Source organism: Tripterygium wilfordii, chromosome 19 (genome assembly GCF_013401445.1).
Source record: "Tripterygium wilfordii isolate XIE 37 chromosome 19, ASM1340144v1, whole genome shotgun sequence".
Lineage (NCBI taxonomy): Eukaryota > Viridiplantae > Streptophyta > Magnoliopsida > Celastrales > Celastraceae > Tripterygium > Tripterygium wilfordii.
In genome coordinates, this window is record NC_052250.1 from 14,382,043 (window position 1) to 14,401,261 (window position 19,219).

The following is a 19,219-nucleotide window of genomic DNA, read 5'->3' on the forward strand; positions in this document are numbered from 1 at the left end:
GAGAGACAGTTCCATCCCGTGGCTACAATATAGCAGAGACAGGGACCCTCCATCCGTCCATCAAACAACTATTGAGCTGTTCTTGAACAAATTTCACAAGTTCGATCTTCGAACAAGAAATTTATCATAAATGATTCTCATTTGAAAATGTTGCTAAAACAATCCTCATCTCTACATTAGAAACAACGGTAAAATTCATAAATATGGATGAAAAGACATACAAATGAACAAAATTGGTAACAATATCTACCAGTGAAAGCTTTAAAAAAAGGGTTATTAAACGGAGTATTATTATAGAAGACTATATGACGAGCAAAACATGGCTTGCTGCCTTCAGCCGCATGGAGTGAGCTTCTTATTGCCTGCACCACGAGGATTATCATCTTTCCAGTCATCCCAGGCTCTTGCCTTCTCCACAGCAGCGTCATCATCTTCATCCTCATCCTCCTCATCTGGTCTGGAAATGCGATTGTCCTTATACCAGGCAGAATTTGCTTCTTCCATGAGTTTTGCATTCCTCTCTTGCCATGTATTCATCATCTCCATCTCCCTTAGCCCAGCTTCTTCTATACTCATGGTTGGCAGCCTTAAAAGGAAATATTCAACTCAGCACTTCGACCCATAATGTTGAAAAAGCTAAACAAAAGTACATAACTTCGGAACTTCCTCAAACATATGATACACTGCTTATTACAGCATGGAAGCATACCTATGATGAGGTTGAAAAACTTGTGCTGCTATCCTTTCTCTCTCACTTGTGAGGCTCCCACCGACCAGGCTTGCAGGTCCAAACATAACAGGCTGATGCTTATGTTCATGTGCCTGTAAAACATTTGCTCTCCCTTCTATGATATCCTGGGCATGAGTAGCACATGTGATTGGCTGAGCAGGTTTCGTATACCGTGCACGAACAGCAGCATTTCGGTGCCAAACCTCTGCTTTCTTAACACGATCATCAAGAACAGACTGAGAGAACTCCCCTTCTCCGTCCTGAAGCTGGAAAACCATCATGATACAGACCGAAAAAAAAAACACTAAAGGACAACAAGATTAATGGCCAAGAAAATGTAGTATCATGTTTTAAAGACTATTCAGGCCAACTTGAGACTTGCTTAGAGTCCCTTCCAATAATGGAGTCTTGTTGTTACCTTTCCTAGTAAAAATTTTTGCAGATATAAATATATACCTTTAGTTGTCTTTCCTTCACAGCAGAAAGCATTTCCTCCTCCTTCTTTAACATTTCCAGCAGATCAAGTGCCTGTCACGTGATTGGATGAAAAAAAGGGTAATGGTCCAGTACAAAAGAAAGTGAAGTCTGTGGAGCTCTAGGGAGCTAGTACATTGTCAAATACACAGAATGACTAACCTTACAGATGGCCAAAGAGACGGTGGTAAGCCATGCCTGCATAAAAGATGCTAGCTATTTCAGCAAAACCATTTAAGATTTAAGAAGCCAAATAAGCAGAAATGCACAACTAGAGAAACATTTGCTTTTATTCATGACCAGACAAGCTTTAAACTTAATTTGGCCACATTCAACAGTCAAGTGAGGTTACAATCTCTTAAATCAGAAGACATGTAGGAAAATAGAACAATATTAGAAGGACAAATCAAAGTTCCAATCATCATTATCATCAAAGACTTTGAACATTTTGGCAATCACACTGGATGAGGTGCTCAAACAAATCCACCTACGTGATGATATACATAAAAATATAAACTAACCTCACGTTCCTCTTCTCCATCATCATCCAGCATATCTTCCTCTCCAGCCTCAATAGGAGTAGACAATGCCGCTGCTTTACTTGAACGCACACGTCGCTCTTTCCGCTCCTTTATTTCCAGTAGCTTTGCTTCAGCAGCTCTTTGCCGCTTAAACCGAGCAACCTATATAAAGATATATAACAAATAACCAAAATCTTATAAAATCATCTCACCAGGCTCCCACACATCTACAGTGATTGATATGAAGAACACAATCAACTATAAACATTGCACAGAAGCAAAAGAAGAATAATAGGATAGCAATAAGCTACCTTTAGGGCCCTTCGATCTGCCACAGAATTTGCACCCCCATGTGCAGACGTTTCCAACTCCTCTTCTGGCACAAGTTCCATTGCCTCACAAAATGAAAGAAATTCCTAGAAATGGCAAACTACCTTTCAGCAATTTTCAACAAACATATCAATATTTATATTTATACTTGGAAAGGAAATCGTCTCAAAGGAAACAAATATTACACAACTTATGTTAAATAGCTTAAGGCTGTGACTGGGAAGAGGTTTTGGAAGGTCACGTGAGGGGAGGGTTGGAGGGAGTGTCATTGAACCCTTGATTGGAACATCAAACGAGGAGGGTTTGGGAGGCTTCCCTCACCTCCCCAAAATTTTGAACCTCCCTACAAGTTGGGTTTGGGAGAGGTTCGTCAAAAGACTTCTACACCACCAAATACCATACACTCAATTAGAAGCATTTGGGACGTTGAGAACATCGAGAGCACCAGTCCGATTCCTCAGCCAAATATCTAAACTCCCGTTTACCATGTACTCATAACAAGGACCTTTTCATACCAAGGGAACAATAGCCAAGCAATATAACAAGGTTCTGGTGCTTCGCCTTGCCCAAAGTTGCCATTTCAACAATGAATTCTCAGTTACCTTGTGTCTTTCCCTTGCTACATTTCCATCAGGTAAAGTAGCATTATAAAGTGTTCCAAAACATCTATCTCCAAAAATGTTTGTCTTACAGAAGTTGTTCGTGGCCAAAAATATCCTCTAATGTCAGCTTCAGAAGTTGCTGCTCAAACATTGCTATATTAATGCTCAAAGGCTCCTTTGACCTGCTGCTACTTAAGAAATACATATTCTGATCTAAAAAATTGTTTAATTTGCTTTCCTCAATAGCCTCAGGATCTCCTCCACTGCTCCTAGTGATACATCTCCGAATAGCAAAGGCCACAACAAGAGAGACAATCACAATCCCAACCAGACTGGTCCTCTCAATGTTTGTGATCTTTATATATTAAAAAAGAAGAAGCAAATAATATGAATGCATAGGCTTTTGGATTATTTAATTTCATTTTAGAAACAATTATATAAAAATGTCTGTCAAGAATGTATAAAAGAAAAAGAATTAATTTACCCTTCTTCATCACATGGGAATTTAGTAAATTTTGCTTTAACCCTTCCCCAAAGACCTTTATAGCCACCTCTCCCCCAAACAAGGTGTTCTTACTCAAAATCCTCAACACCCCCCCCCCCCCATTCACTCTCCAACCCTCACCCCCCAATCACTCTCCAACCCTCACCTCCCCAACCACTCCCATCCCTCCCTTCCACAACCATCCTAACACCCTCTCCCAGTCACAGCCTATCCTAAGTAGTACACTTGTACTCCAAGAAATAAGTGTCCGTACCATGAAAAGCAAAGATAAAAAGGCACCTTTAGTTTTGCCTGAGAAGTCCTAAGAACATGCATTCTATCATCTTCAGCAATTTTCTCAGTCAGCTCAGCAAGATAAAATGGCGCCTGTCAGAAAGAATTGTGAGAAGTTCCCACTGAGAAAAAAATGTTCTTAACAAATGATGACAATATTTGTAATTTTGACAAGATTTCCAAGCAAAACCATTGCAAGAGATGAAAATAAATTAACTATGGTGAAAACTTCAGTTTTTTTGTTTTATCACTCAGCAATATAAAAGTAAATGGTAGAACAATAAAAGAAACTAAACTAAACAAGCTCAATATGTTTGCTTGACTGAGATGTTTAGGTTACACATTTAGGGATGGCACATCAATAATTGGTTTATTTAATTGCGTTTTCATGTCTCTACACACAAACTTGTCATAACCTTTGTTATCAATGTTTCAACAAGAGAAGCTTCATAAAAAATAAACTAAAAAAGGCCACATCTGTTAAAAGAAAACTAAAAATTACCAGGGTATACTTCAGATTTGCAGTGCTGATATCATCTTTGGCCTCGTTGCGGGAGAACAAACCCAGCTTACTTATCATGTCTTCGCACTCCTCCAGAATCCTGCGTCCCTCCCTTAGAAGCTCCTATTGATCCCAAAATCCCAATCAGCTCAAAACGAAATCAAACCCAAAAAAATCTAAACAGACAAAAACAAAAGCACAGAATAGAAAGCATACCTGATCGACACCGGACTCCGTTGCCTTATCGTGGATCTTCCGAGCTTCCTCAAAGAGAGCCGGGAGCGGCAAATCCCCTCTTCTCATTACTTGTTCACCCATCGGTCACTAAAACCCTAGATATATGTCGATTTCAGTAGATAATACGACTTGCGATTCCCAAGCTGTAATGGGAAGTTACAATTTGAATTCCCGGGATTCTTCAAACGATTTGGTAATTTAGGGTTCGTTTTGCAGAACCAAAATTTAGCTAACCAGCGAAGTACGGGGAAGGGGCATATAAAAACATGACATGAAGCTTCCAGTCAACAGGCGTACGTTAGCAGTTGCCGTGTATGGTTTTCATTTGGACTTGGACCAACCCTTTGACAAAAGCCCAGTTTTTGAGGCCCGGAAAGGCCTAGATTCTCTGAACTAACCCAGCCCACGGGCCCAGTTGTGCATTGGTGTCTTTGTAAATATCTGATCTAATCCGGGCCACGGGCCCAGTTGACCGGGTCAATACTCATTTTTCCAACATTTTTTAAAAAACCGAGAATCACCATTCAAATTTAACATTTAGACATTCAATATACCTAAGTCGCCAAATTTGGACCATCAAAACGATTCGTACACACATAAGCAACTACTTTTTCCTAAATTAGAGGAGAAATACTTAAATATATAATGCTTGAAACCCTAAAAAATCACCCCCAAAAATCCCCTATTTAATATGGGATGATGGATGTGAAGTGGGCCTGACATGTGTGTTTTTAATCAAAGACTATTTTAATGCCAGATAGATTTTGGGGACTTTTAAGAGTTTTTAGCATTGTCATTTATCATTCAAACTGAAGAGACATCACCCGGTATATTTAGATTTTGGACTTGTCAACGGTTCCAAACATTGCAATGAAAAGGGGAACCTTATAAGAAAGCAGCACCGTTCAAATGGGCTGGTCATAAGTTTTTGTAGTGTCAAATTTCATGGTGCTGAACGAGTTATTGAGTGGCAAAGAAGTTCAATGCTCTATATCCCACATCGGTTAGGAAAAAATAAAATGTAAAATATAATAGATCAAATCAATTAAGAAATTAAAATTGTGAGTGTTAATGTGAGTTGACTCAAAGCATACAATATTCACTTATCTAAGAGGGAAACAAAATTGTGAGTGCTAGTGTGAGTTGACTCAAAGCGGACAATATTAATTTATCCGAGAGAGGTGTGGGCTGTTTCAACTCAAGTATTTTTAATCCATATTTGTTAAATAATGCTTAATTAGCTAAATTTGAAAGCACAAAGAAAGATTTCATTTGAAACAAGTCAATTCATAGGGGACACATTGAAAACTCAAATAATTGAGGACTCCCTGTCACCCTAGCCGAATTTCCTTTGGACATTATTTTTTTCTCTGTTCCAAAAGAAAGAAAGGGAGAGAGATTGCTTTGGATATAATCCAATGAATCCAGCACTACTAAAATCCCACATTTCAAGGGGAGATCTGGGTAATGACATATATATTTATAGAATTACAAATAAATTGTGGGTGGTCATTGGTTTTAATAAATACAATTGCAAACTCTGATACAGGCAGTGCTGGAATGCAATGGATTTGTAGAGCCTTTCTTGAACAAGTTTACTGCTTTACAGGTCTTGCTTAAGGAAGGACGCAGCTTGAGGAGAACCCAATATCAGAGCAGAGGACCCATGAAGACTTGGATTCTTAGTTGGCTCCATCATTATGACTATGAACTGACACTGATGGTCTTGATTACTTCCTTTCTTTTATCTGCATATTATGCCCTTCGATGAGTATGCTAGCTTACACCCAAACCCTACCCAGGTACATAAATTAGCTTGCTTTCTTGCTTTTCACTAATTTTGGATTGATGGGTTGGGGCATTTTTCTCTTTGTGGGTCTTGCTTTTCATTGATTTTGGATTGATCTTTGATTCATTTTCCCCTGTTCTTCTCGTTTTCGTTTTGAACATTATTGTTGGTGTTAAGAATCTTTGATGGGCTGTCTGGGTGATTTAGTTAACAAAAATTGGTATAATACTTTGGCCTTTGTGCCTTGTGGTTCAGATTTTATGAGGTTGTTAAGAGGTGCAATCGAAATTAATTAGCAAAATATCTTATTCACAGTCTCCTAAAATAAAAAAATAAGGAGAAAAAGTCCACTTTATGATTACTGAAAACTGAAAAGTACTTTTATCGTTTTGTAGTCAATTTGTCTAATCTCAACAGTATTTTAAGTATAAATTAGTTACAGGCAAGCCACTATGGACTTTGATAGGGAGATGCTTCTTTCTTTAGTTTCTTAAACTCTTGTATTTTATTAGTAATGGAGACAAAACCACCAGGAATCTAGCACTTTTGCTTCCTTTAACAGTCATGGCCATAGTTGTAGAAGAAATGAAGAGAGGAAAAAAGGGGGGGCTTGGGGAAGGAAAGTAGTGTAAGTGGGGTAACTGGGACAGTCTTTCACTGAAATCCAGGGAAAAAGTACATAAATTTTCTTATATTATGGCACATCAGAGTCCTTTCTAACTGTTTCTGTAATCTTACACACGTGTAAGTAACTAGGCATCAATGCATTTGGCATCGCCTGGCCATTTGTCAGGGAAAAGACCTCCACACTTGCTATGAATTACAAATCTTCTGCACTTGGGTTTTGGGTGTAGCTCCTCAAGATTTCCTCTGGAACACAAATATTGCTTCATCTAAGCTACTGCATTTTCATTCCTGAAAGGGCTTCTGGGTCTCGGATTGAAGAAACTTCTGCACTTGCTCTCTGTGAGTTATGGATTATTATTTGTTCTGGTTTTATATTTGTTCTCCACCTTCTCTAGATTTGTATATGTAATTGTTTCTCATGGGGACTGTTTATTCATAATTATGTAATCTGTCTGTGGTAGATCATACTGATATATGCTAAACGGCTAGTTGTTCAAGAGTTCTCTACAAGTTCCTAGAATTTTTGGTTTTTTTTGTTCTAATAGTTCTTATATCTTAAGTAGTAATACTGTTCTTTTTTATATACTTCAAAGGAGAAGGGGCAAATTCCGGAGTAATGGATGAGAAGGGAGTTGTTTCTGGATCATATGCTGTTGTGTCAAACGAGAAAAGTGATAGCTTGTACCCAATGTGTTTTGGGGTCTCTTGTGCTTTCTTTGCACTTAGACTGTTGTCTAGACATGATGCAGAAGATGAGAAATGGTCAGAGTTGTGTGATAAGATGCTTCAAGGAAGTGCCCAACTCTTGGGATTGCTTTTGTGGAGAGTACAGAAAGAAGAAGCAAATGAGGGAAATTGCAAGCTTATCCATAGGCTGAAAACTTTTGAGAAAGAGATTGCAGAGTTAAAAAAAATGAGGCATGAAGATGCAAAGGCGAATGAGAAAGTCGTTGGTATTTTTGCATGTCAGGAGCAAAGCTGGTTGAGTGAAAGAAAGAAGCTCAGACAGCATATTGGAGCTCTTATCAATGAATTACGGATTCTTGAGAAGAAGAAGGTTGAAGCGATGAATGAATCAAATGAAAAATTGAAGGAGATGGAGGCTGTGTTGCAATCTAAGGATAAGTTATTGGAGGAAGAGGAGCAGAAAAGGAAGGAGCTAGAAGAGAACCTATCAAAGGCTGAAAGTGTTGCAGAAGAAATGAGTGAAACCGCAAAGTGCCAAGCTCAAGAGCATTCAACTGAAATTCGGAAGCACAAAACTGCTTTCATTGAACTTGTGTCGAACCATCGACAACTTGAAGCTGAGTTGGGTCGAGCACATAGGCAAGTTGAAGTCGCAAGGCAAGAGCTCAATTTAGTCTTAGAGCAAAAGGAGGAGTCTGTCTTGTTGGCTCAGAAACTATCTATGGAGCTTGTAAAGATGCGTAATGAATTGGAGCAGAAAGACAATATCCTATCAGCAATGCTTAGGAAATCCAAGTTGGATACAGCAGAGAAGCAGATGCTCTTGAAAGAGGTTAAATCATTGAAGGCTAAGAAGAAACAGACTGAACTGGATACAGAAAGGTGGAAGACAGTGTCTGAGTCTAGACAGAAGCGGCATTCATTAAGAAGCATGTTTGCCAATCAAGCCAGTTCAAGATTAGATGACAAGGGCACACGAGGGGCATCACATTTCGGAAAGTCCAGATCACAGCAAGTTGATTATGTTATTGAGTATGAGCATCATGAGGTCAGAAAAGACCCAGAGTCCTTTTCTTCCCTCTATGACCATTATTCAAGTGTGGGAAAGGATGAACTGGGTAAGCTCAAATTTCAATTTTTTTTCTTACGTATTCCATCTTTTCAAACATCAGCAGCAGCTTTATTAACATGTGCTTGATCTAAAATTTGGTCATGGTAGTATTAATGCTTGATCTAGTTTGTATTTATATTTCTCTTTCTTTCTTTCAATGTTAAATTTCTTTCCTTTTACCGCTTTAAAGCTGGAGCTAGTGTCAAGCAATTGGAAGGGTGGGTTCGCTTGGAGGCAGAGAAATATGCGACTGCAATTGATAAGAAGCATCACCTAGAAATCGATGCATTTGTAGAACAAATGAGGCTTAAAGATGGGAAACTAGAAGATTTTCGATGGCGGTTTGTGGGCATGGAAATAGAATCAAAGAAGTTGCAGTCCCTTGTTGAAGGACTGAACCATGATGTGTTGCGGCTCAGACGTGACAACAAGAAATTGGATGCCTTGTTATTGGAACGGGAAGAAGAATTAAATTCTTTGAAGCAGCAATTTGCATCACAACTAGAACCTCAAAGTTGTCAGAAACCAAAATTGAATGCGTTTCTAAATGATCCTGGATTAGTCCATGATGCTATTTGGTCAAAAGTGAAGATTGTAAGGAGAAAATCAATGGAAATAAATCATGAGACAGAAACAAGTTTGCCAACAATATCTCCAGAGAGAGTTAACGAGAAGGAAGAAGAAATTCCTAGTAATCATCCTGAAAATCTTCCTTCCACACTTCAATCTCCTGAAAGAGGGTCTGAAGAGGAAATGGGTGCTGGTAATGGTATGCATACTCGAGAGGAAAGTATGAGCTCAGTGGAAGTCGATAAAGTGGAGGAGTCCTCATCATCTAGCAATCCCTTAACTAAGAACGGCAACTCTCCACTGAGTATGGATCTTCGTGCTCTTGGAGTTTCATACAAGATAAAGAGGCTAAAGCAGCAACTTCTTATGCTTGAGAGGGTAATAGGAAAGCAAGGAAGTGAGAAAGGTATAGAAAGCTCTGATAATGGACAATGTGAGATAAAGGGATTCCAAGTGTTAATGTCTTTGGTCAATAAGCAAATTAATAGGTACCAGTCCCTCCAAGGGAAAACCGATGATCTTTGTAAACGGATGGTAATCTCTCTCTCTCTCGTTGAATTTCAGGATTTATCATTTATGAGATTGTGATGAGCTTCTAACTAAATGGCTTATGCTCATCTCTGTATCTGCAACTGGTTTTTCATACTGCTAGCTTTTTCATATATTGTAAGCAATCATTTGTCATTTTTTGCTTATTGGTTCCTCCTTGTGTAATATTATCAGCATGAGAATGAGTTGGACACAAGTCAAGCAGGTTCTACCACTTCAAAAAATAAGGGAAAGTTCAAGACACTTGAACATATTCTTGAGGAAACATTTCAGCTGCAGAGATATATGGTTGCAACAGGACAGAAGTTGATGGAAATTCTACCCAAGATTGCTTCTGAATTTGTTGGTATTGCAGAAGAGATTGACAAACCTGCTAGCTTCGACATGAAGCGCTTTGCTGACAGCGTAAGAACCCTTTTGCAGGAAGTCCAAAGAGGCCTTGAAGTTCGGATATCTCGAATTATAGGAGATCTTGAGGGGACTTTGGCTTGTGAAGGGATGATACATATGAGGAGGAGATAGTACTGGGAAACTCAAACAACTTTGTTTCTTTTCATGCTGACTTCTACAGTTAAATTTTGTATAGTCAAGTGGTTTTTCTTGTAAATTCTACAATTATATTTCCTTGAATAAATCTTCTGTTCTCTACAGTTTTCAAGCAATATATTCATTCATGGAACGGTGTCCGTATGTTCCATTGTTCTGTAAGTTTAGCAGTGGCAAGTGAAGCCCAAAAAGAGAAATTATGCAGCAAAAATTTTGATGGGCCCTAATCAAACTCCATCAATTTTCATTGTCCCAAAAAAACTAATGAGATGTGACAATGCCTACAGGTAAATAAAGGGCTTAGCTAGTTGTATATATATATATATATATAATAGGGTTTGGATTGAACTTACTTAACATTGGCTGACATTTTCAATTATGTTCCCTGTTTGTGAAACATGGTAATGTTATTGTTAAGAGGTGGTTGAGTTGGGGGCTTGGCCATTTAAAGACCTTTTTTGAGAGGTGAATGTGCCAAAAACAATAATAATTGGCTTTTATACATGGTTGGGATTTATGCATGACTGACAATAGATATATAGTTCAATATCTCACTCGTACTTGCTCTTCAAAGTGGTCTGGCTTGAACTTCCACTTCCAAATTCCAATCATGGAGAATTTAGCAGGACAGGCGTTCATGGGCTAAAGCGGCCGTTATGTTTTCCGTTAAACTCGGCCGTTATGGTCGGTTGTGACTGGTGACTAAACAGTGAACACTATAATGGGCCCTTCTGGAAGGATGGGAGCACATTAATGATTGGGCCTTAGGCCGTAGCCTTGTTGCCAAAGCCCGAGTTAATGCTCCGTATCAGACCCCCCAGGCCCCCACGTGCATATATCATTTTCGCAAGTTGATTAAGAAGAAAAAAAAAAAAAAAAAAACAGCTTAGTATTAGACAGTGGATCTTGTCAAAACAAGCACAATGTCAAGACATTTGCCTTTCACGACACTCGACTATAATTCACTTTTATCTTCATATAAGTCTATCCCATCAATTTCATCGATCTCTATTGTCCACATTAATACAAAATTATACGTCCAGTCCATTTTGTTCTTTTGTGACAACCAACTGGCCGTGTATAACTGCCGGTTTTGATACGTTATACAAAAAAAAAATGTTGTTTTGTTTCTTTTAAATTGAGAATGACACGTTAGAGGTGGTAAAAAAAATTTCAAATGATCCAGTTTGTTCAACTCGAATTAAATCAAGTTTAAATATAAGTTATATGTCTGAAATTCGAGTTCAAATGAAAAAAAATTGTTCGATTTAAAACTGGGTTAGAGTCCAAAACATAAATCTTGTCCAGTTTACTTATCAAGACTCTAACCCGAATTAGGTTATTGTCCGAACTTAAACCAATCTGGATTTGGTCAATTAAATGCATTCAAAATCCAATATGAGTTAGAGTCTGGAAATATAAATATTTCGTAAACATGTGATGTTATCTGACTCATAACCGATTTTTTGCCACCCCTATTGTAGTTCACAAAAAGTGAACACTAACCTGACCGAACTCCTCCTTGGATGATAAAGGTGAAGTCAGCCCATAGTTCCTCCGCGATCCAGTTGCCCTAACCCTAAAAACAAATACGGTCAGTGAGTCCGATAGCTATGGGACGACTGAGGACATTCCGACGCTCAAGTAAGTCTTCAAGAATATCACAAGCCCAATAATCACAAATTAGAGTTCAAACTTTACCTCGAGTATCGATCTTCTTTTATATAGTGCATGACTTGAGAATGTATGTTTGTCTAGTCCGACGAATTTGCATGGATTACCAAATCATTTACCTGATTTGGTGACCTATTATGGACGAAAATCATGGTGCCATTAAATATGACTTGGTCAACCCTCTAACGTGCCAATAAACTTGTGCAGCGTATCCATCTTAGATTATTCCCCCCACTGGCGGATGCACTTGTAAGGCATTGGGGCCTGGGCCCTTAGTGAAAAAAATATTTAGTTATACTTTTATATATAAAATAATATGGGCCCCCATTGGTAATACATTAAGGCCCCAATGCTCAAGTCCAATCTAAATGAAACAGTAAAAATATTTTTTATTTTAACCCATTCAATCATTCTAGTCCAGTGGTCTAGGCTCTCATCATTGGTCTCTACTAGCTCAACCTAAAGGAATGTGCCCATGGTAGACAATATTATCTATCATCGAAGAAATGTGCATGACTTTTGAGTATCAACTAGAGATATACATTGTAGAACAAATGACACATTTATTATCTTCATGCCATGCCTTATAAATAACCCGAAAAAAAAATTTTGGGGGCAACGAACCCCCATCACTCAATTGTACCCCCAGTGAATTCGAATCCTGGATCCACCATTGATTCACCCACACCTAGATATTATACAAGCTTATCCTTTGAACATTCTATATACGTCTAAATTCAGATCGTTTGGTTAGTGCACACAAAAATTTCACAAATTTAACCATAAGAATTTACTCCCGATGCAATACTAACATTTGGCGTGACATAACTACCATGAACGTAACAAAACCGTCCAAAGGCATACTTTCTGTCTCAACGCGATTTCACTTTCCTTTCATGACTTTTTCCAATCTAACCAAAACAAAACATGGCCGTTAAAACTTATGACAAAATTCCTAACGGTGGGACCCTCACGTGAAGAAGAAGCGCCAGGGAGCGTTCGCAGTTTCACGTTATATAACCACCACCCACACCTCCACTTCCTCCGTATTTCTCTCTATTAAAACAGAACCGACACAGTCATTTCATCGAACACCTAGAAATCGCAACTCCATTTGCGTTATTTTCTCGAGAAAATCTCGATTTTCCATGATTTAAGGCAGCATGCGATTCCCTGATGAAGCTGATCCGCCGAAGCTCTCTTTATTTTCGCTCCCAAACAAGCCAAATCAGGAGCCGCCAGGGATGCTAACGCCACCACTCAGAACCTCGGTGTCAGTGCCGTTTCAGTGGGAGGAAGTGCCAGGAAGACCCAGGCCCAGTACCATCACCGACGCGGAGCCCAAGCCCAAGACCGCTCGGAGCTTGGACCTGCCACCGAGACTGTTAATCAACGAGGCTAACTCGCCTACAACCGTCTTGGACGGGCCGTATATAAGTAAAGGAGGGTGGTCGTCGAAGTCGACGTCGTTTAGGAGGAGCCCATCGGAGATTTGGGGGCCCAAGAAGGATAGGCCGGCCATATTATTTGGTTCCACAAGGTGGGGGAGTTTGAAGAAGAGTACTAAAGAGGCTGTTGGGAATAGTTCTGAGCACTTTTCATCATCGTCAGTGGCTGCCGATAAAAGCAGTGAGGGTTCTGCTGGTGATCCAAAAGTAAGGATCACAAGAATCAGGAGAAGAACAAGTTTTATGAGTTTTTCTGACAAATCAACAAGATCACATATGTGGGTAAGTTCTCTTCTTAAGCATCATTTTCATTTCTTTCATGGGTTCGATTCATTCTTTTGCAGAAAACCATTGAACTTCCATAACCGAAAAAGACGTCCTGTTTTTTTGCTGATGACTTTTCTAGTTCTTGATTCAATACTACTGTTCCAACTGTTGCAGGCAAGCTTTTATGATAGTTTTAAGCAAGTGGTCCCATGGAGACGTAGACATTAGAGAGGAGAAAATGATGTATTGCCTACGTTTGATCTTCTTGATCGAACCTCATCGTCCATGACTATTTGATTGTAATAATTGAAGTTCATAACATCTACCATGACCCTCTGGCTTTCCATTAAATCATCAAATGTGTAATCTGTGGCCCAAATTTCCTCTCTGATATCAACTTAATTACCAGTCAATTTGCTCTACTGTACATATATAGTGTACTTTAAAGATTTCAATTGCAAGGCATTAGTTTTTCTTTGATTTGTTCTCTTCAGTCTCTACCATACCTCTCCAAACTGATTGGGACAGTTGAGATTTTCAGTTTGTGCATGTCCACACATAAATCTCAACAAAAATAACCAATCTGTAGAGTAACAGTGTGTAAAACCAAAATATACGGTTTCGATGACCAATCCGGTTTTTACAACCCTGAATATACTATTTGACTATCATCACTCAAAATGTAGAACTAATGACTTGTTTAGTACTTTAATTACATGACTGCTGTGACTTTATTTGCCTACCCTGCTCACAAATTCCCTACGATGTGACTAGCTATATCACTGTGTCAAAAGATACACATGGTAGTTTATAAAATGTGAAAATAAAAGTCAAGCTTGATGAGCAGCTTCCAAGAACCTCCTCTTCTTATAATTTGCTTTGAAACAAGCCTGCCTCAGTCTCTTTGTTCTCTCAGTCAGCTCCAAATCTGGCAATTCCTCTACCAGTCTCTTGTGCTCTTCCAGCACAGTTACCTCATTAGTCAATCCCAGTTCCTACGTTAATTCCCAACTTAAGACATTTGTACACATACATATACACTTAATTAGGAAGCAAGATATATTTTCTTTCACGCAATGTAGCTGGTACACGTATATACTATAAATGGTGATTTAGACTGATAAACCTCTGTTCATAGTCTAAGTCAATACTTCTCTTTTGAAGTCATCGCCATATATATGTAGAATGTAACAAAATAGGTTGTAGGTATCACGACCAAGAAGACTATAATGCAACCTTGCTTAGATAAACGCGTTATAGAAATTAGAATTGACCACTACCACACCACTCAAAATGGTATGCAGATAAACTTGCTTTAATATGTAGTTTGGACCTCCAAATGGACAAAAATACAAACACCTTGTCATCTCAAATGGTTCTTTAAGGTTGTGGCACATGGGAGGCATAGAAGGAACCTCTTTATTGAGACAGTGACAATTACACAAACAGGTTATGACTCTAACAGGACAATTGAAAAATAATACTGTAACAATAACACAGACAGGAATTCGAGACATCAAGCAGTCACTACGTATGTGTATAAGAAAATTATATATATGTATATATATACCTTGACATTGTTGATGAGGGTTTTCAAGCTCTTGATTTTTCTATGAGGCCATCTCATGATATTAAGTTCTCTGCACCTCTTCTTCAGCACAGTGAGTCCAACATTCATCAACTTGGCCGCTCTGGTTATGGGGACATCAAAGTACTTCCGAATCTCCTCCATTTCAAGAATTTCAGACTTCTTCCTCCCAGAACTCACTCTCCCCTTCCTTTTGATCACTTGATCATGATTATTGTTCACAGTTGAACTGTTCTCAGTTGAAACTTGGCTATAACAAACCCTCTGTGGCTCTGGTTCAAACACCACATCTTCATACGATAATGGAATACCAGGATTGTTGTAATTAAAATAATTCTCCATTAAGAAGTTTCCATTTTGATTGAAACCCACAAAATCATTGAACTGAAGATTCTGACTTGGCAACAGGGGAGGCATTTTGTAATCAAAGAAGCTATCCGATGGAGGCAATATCCTGCACAAATTGATAAGAACAAATATAGCAAGAAATCAAACACTTATTCCAAAAGACAGACATTGTAGTAATTGATTTTACTCTTCAAATGCTTCTTCGAGACAAAACCAGTCAAAATCATGTTGGTTTTCCATCTTGGGATGGTGAAGTTGTGAGAAATCCATGGAGAGGGTGAAGAGAATGATGAATGTGGAGAAGGGTATAAATTGAAGGAGAGGAATATTGTGTTGGGGTTTGTGGGTATGAGAGTTACGTACTCATTGAATAAGGTATTAATTAGTGAACGATTACCAATCAAGAGAGAGAGGCCTAAATGGGGAATGCATCAATTGACTAAATTGTTATGCTCTAATTAATGTTCCCTCTTTGAGGATTAGTTTGATTTCTCCATTTCTTTCATGTAGTAACACACATGCCATATATGGCAAGCTCGGTCATATGTACATTTCTTCTCTTATGTATAGTCATCGATGCGTCATGCCACGTTGGTCCATATTGACGCCTTGACGATTTCGTTTGGTCAAAGCGACACATAAGCACGTTGATTGATCGGAAATCTAAAAATTTACCCGATTATCAGTTTAGAATAATTTTAAATTTCAAATTACTAAGTGCAATGACAAACTCATGTACATTTTTTTTCTTATATACAGTTATCGACGCGTCATGCCACGTTGGTCCACATTGATGCCTAACAGTTTCGTTTGGTCAAAATGACACGCAAACACGTCGATTGACCGAAAAATCTAAAAATTTATCTGAACTATCAGTTTCGAACAAATTTAAATTTCAAGTTACTAAGTGCAACATTTGAACATTAAGTGACTGAATTGGAGAATCTTTTGGTGACAAAAAATATACTTAACCCCTCCTAGTTTTAATTCCGCTTGCTTATGATTATCCTTGAAAATAGAAGTGAATCCTTAAATGACATCCCTTGATTTGCAATTTGTGAATGCATCAGCACGCGTTTATGTACATGATACATCCACACTCACTTGTATGTATATATACATGATGCATGCACATAGACGCCATAATAATTTCAATGCGAGGAGTTAATAGCACGATTTACGAGGTTGAAGAGACATAAGTGTTCTCTTTAAATTCAACTTTACTAAGATCACAACGTATGAGAGTTCATACACTATCCTTATCATTTGGCCTTAATTAGGGTTTTTACGTGGTTATGGTATTAATTATGGTCTCACTCCTACTAATCCACCACCACTCCCGCACACTAACAATAATTGTTCATGAATCACGATGAAAAGAGTTATTTTGTGTGTGTGTGCATATTTTGCACAAGTGCACCCAAAGGAGATGGTGATAGATATGGATTTGAATTCAATAGTTTAGGAAATGTGTCACATGACACCACATTTTTATATTATAGTTTACTAAAATTTTCAATTTTGAAAATTTTTGAGGGTGTGATGCATGAGTCTAGGGTTTTACTATGATGGGTTGGGTCCAATGACCCCGTATTAGAAAGGTTCTTACGATACACAAAAAAAAAGAAAAAGTAATGCTACAAACTCTCAAAATATGATCCTCTTTTTACCCATAAATGTGGCATGCGAAATAGTCATTGATTATAAACACATATGTAAGGTCTACTTAACATTCAACACTTAACATTGATTGAGGGTAAAAATGAGTGTTATATTTTGAGGGTCACAGGCATTATTATTACACAAGAAAATAAAAATAAAAGACTTTTTGATTAAGACCAAAATAGAGCCGTTCATGGCCGGGCTGAAATATAGCATTATTGGGTTTCTGTCAGCCCATTTAATGGGTTTGGGCTTTGGAGTATAGACCTACTCGTGATGATCCTCTCATTCCATTATTAGGCCAAGATTGTGAGGCCCAACCATGTAAAAAATAATTTACCGAATCGGGCCTCCTCTCCTGGAGCCCATGGTCTAAGGCCTTGTTTCAGCCCGCAGGCCTAGAGAAGGAGCAATCATTCGGAAGAGTCTTCTCCGGGACCCACAGAATACCCCACCACAAATCACGGCATTGATTGATTTAATAAAAGTCATAAAACTAGTTAGATAGAAAAAATAATAATGTTTTGTCACAAGTCATGCAACTCACTACTTTAGACTTTAGAGTTGTTTCCTCTTTTGGAGTCAAAAGTTGGTATTCAAATTCAATATCCCAACAAGATAATACCACTACTAAAAGCGATTATTTAATGGAGATTAAAATGTATTTAAGAATGGTGGGCCACAATTATAATTGTTGTAGGTTTATTAACATGGCTATCATTGAAAGGAGATTCAAAAGATGACCATGAGAAAAGAAAAATACATTAAGGTTTTGGTTTGGATATCTCTCAAATGAGTAATTTTTATTCTCTCAGAACGGGAGGAATCCTCCTTAAAAGTTGAGAATTTTCATTTATTTTTAATTAAATACATATAATTTTTTTTTTAAAAAAAAAGCATAATTTTGACAACGTTTTACAATTATGATCGACGATAACCTAAGCATTATTCTATTGTAATATGGTCAAGGAAATCAATAATATTATAAAAATATTATGACGGTATGATTTAAATATTAGAAAGAAATTAAGATATAATAAAAATAGGTTTTTTTGACATTCGCTTTCTATTTCTATCTCCAAATACGCGAACAAAGCGATGCATCCCGAATTAGAGTTGTTAAAAAATCATCAAAATCTAATTAATTGATCAATTTTTTCTTAAAAAATTTACACATTTCTTCATTAAAAATTGATCAAAATAATTTGAAAAAGACCAATTGGTCAGTTTAATTTATTTTCAAAAAAATTGAAAGAAAAAGACCAAAACCGATCGCAAACCCAATCTGAATGCATAAGACAATCCCAGTTATGGCTTTAGATTGGCAGTCTATTGAGGGTGATGCACCATATGAGCATCAAAAAGAATCCTTCAAACATGCGGAAATATGATTTTTGGGGATTTGAGAGGAATTGCAATGATATTGCCTGCCAAACCATGAGCATGAGTGACGTCAAAGTTCAAGACTTGCCCAAGTAGATTGTCCACTCTCTCAGTTAGAGATTGGAATTCACTCTCCATAAAAAGCTTTTGGTTTTGTACTTGTGATGGGGAAAGACCAAAAGTATACGAATGTAGAGCGCGTGGGTTTGATTTGGGATATTGTAAGGGAAGCCTCCTCGCGTGCCTTTCAAGGGCACTGAGTGCAGTTGATGCTTTAAATCCGACGTTCCAAAATCAAACCCATGGCTATCAAACACCCCGTGAAAGGTGGTCAGAAGATTGATATTGGGTGGGCCCGTCTCAAGAAAAATAACAAAGCCTACAAAAAATCAAAAAACGTTAATGAATTAATAAACTAATTAACAATGAACTTGTAGTGATCATATTAAACTTTTGTAGGGCGATTCAAAATGATCGATTATGACAGAATCGATTTAATGGTCGATTACTTTTCAAAAGAATTGTGCCACAATGAAAAAACCGACCAATCGATGATTAAAATTATGTCAAAAAATTGACTATTAACTAATGATGACAATCCTAACACTCTCTCATGAACCACACTATATAAGTTAATCATTTTGACGTTCGATACCATCCTAAATTTGGGTCATCAGACCCGTGTGTCGGCATATACATACATTTTTCATATGACGACAATGTAAATTGGATCAAATTCAGTGTGTGAACACAAAATTCCTACCCAACTTAAACTTAAAACCCTCAAGCTTCATAT

General features: G+C 37.9%; 4 protein-coding genes across 7 annotated transcripts; 2 read left to right on the forward strand and 2 right to left on the reverse strand.

Moving 5' to 3' along the window:
- Positions 1-107: 107 nt before the first annotated feature.
- Positions 108-4,411, reverse strand: LOC119985390 (PP2A regulatory subunit TAP46). 2 transcript variants are annotated; one of them, XM_038829689.1, is made up of 9 exons: positions 4,154-4,411; positions 3,938-4,060; positions 3,442-3,528; positions 2,037-2,141; positions 1,726-1,887; positions 1,367-1,402; positions 1,187-1,258; positions 710-990; positions 108-586 (listed from the first exon to the last, which is right to left on the reverse strand). In XM_038829689.1, the coding sequence occupies exons 1-9, from the start codon at positions 4,253-4,255 to the stop codon at positions 334-336; spliced, it is 1,221 nt and encodes a 406-aa protein (XP_038685617.1). In that variant the 5' UTR covers positions 4,256-4,411; the 3' UTR covers positions 108-333. The 2 variants fall into 2 exon arrangements, with proteins under 2 accessions (XP_038685617.1, XP_038685616.1); XM_038829688.1 differs by having other exon boundaries at positions 710-996.
- A 1,288-nt stretch (positions 4,412-5,699) lies between these two features.
- Positions 5,700-10,165, forward strand: LOC119985054 (golgin subfamily A member 6-like protein 22). 3 transcript variants are annotated; one of them, XM_038829214.1, is made up of 5 exons: positions 5,700-5,976; positions 6,713-6,929; positions 7,184-8,395; positions 8,579-9,492; positions 9,682-10,165. In XM_038829214.1, exons 3-5 carry the CDS (start codon positions 7,207-7,209, stop codon positions 10,027-10,029), a joined length of 2,451 nt encoding a protein of 816 aa, XP_038685142.1. In that variant the 5' UTR covers positions 5,700-5,976; positions 6,713-6,929; positions 7,184-7,206; the 3' UTR covers positions 10,030-10,165. The 3 variants fall into 3 exon arrangements, with proteins under 3 accessions (XP_038685142.1, XP_038685145.1, XP_038685143.1); XM_038829217.1 differs by having other exon boundaries at positions 6,720-6,929; XM_038829215.1 differs by lacking the exon at positions 5,700-5,976 and having other exon boundaries at positions 5,992-6,929.
- Positions 10,166-12,762: 2,597 nt separating this feature from the next.
- Positions 12,763-13,922, forward strand: LOC119986029 (uncharacterized protein At4g00950). Its single transcript, XM_038830561.1, has 2 exons — positions 12,763-13,457; positions 13,617-13,922. Exons 1-2 carry the CDS (start codon positions 12,891-12,893, stop codon positions 13,668-13,670), a joined length of 621 nt encoding a protein of 206 aa, XP_038686489.1. The 5' UTR covers positions 12,763-12,890; the 3' UTR covers positions 13,671-13,922.
- A 243-nt stretch (positions 13,923-14,165) lies between these two features.
- LOC119985014 (protein RKD4) lies at positions 14,166-15,632 on the reverse strand. The gene is made up of 2 exons (XM_038829164.1): positions 15,013-15,632; positions 14,166-14,437 (listed from the first exon to the last, which is right to left on the reverse strand). The coding sequence occupies exons 1-2, from the start codon at positions 15,445-15,447 to the stop codon at positions 14,273-14,275; spliced, it is 600 nt and encodes a 199-aa protein (XP_038685092.1). The 5' UTR covers positions 15,448-15,632; the 3' UTR covers positions 14,166-14,272.
- Between the last annotated feature and the right edge of the window lie 3,587 nt (positions 15,633-19,219).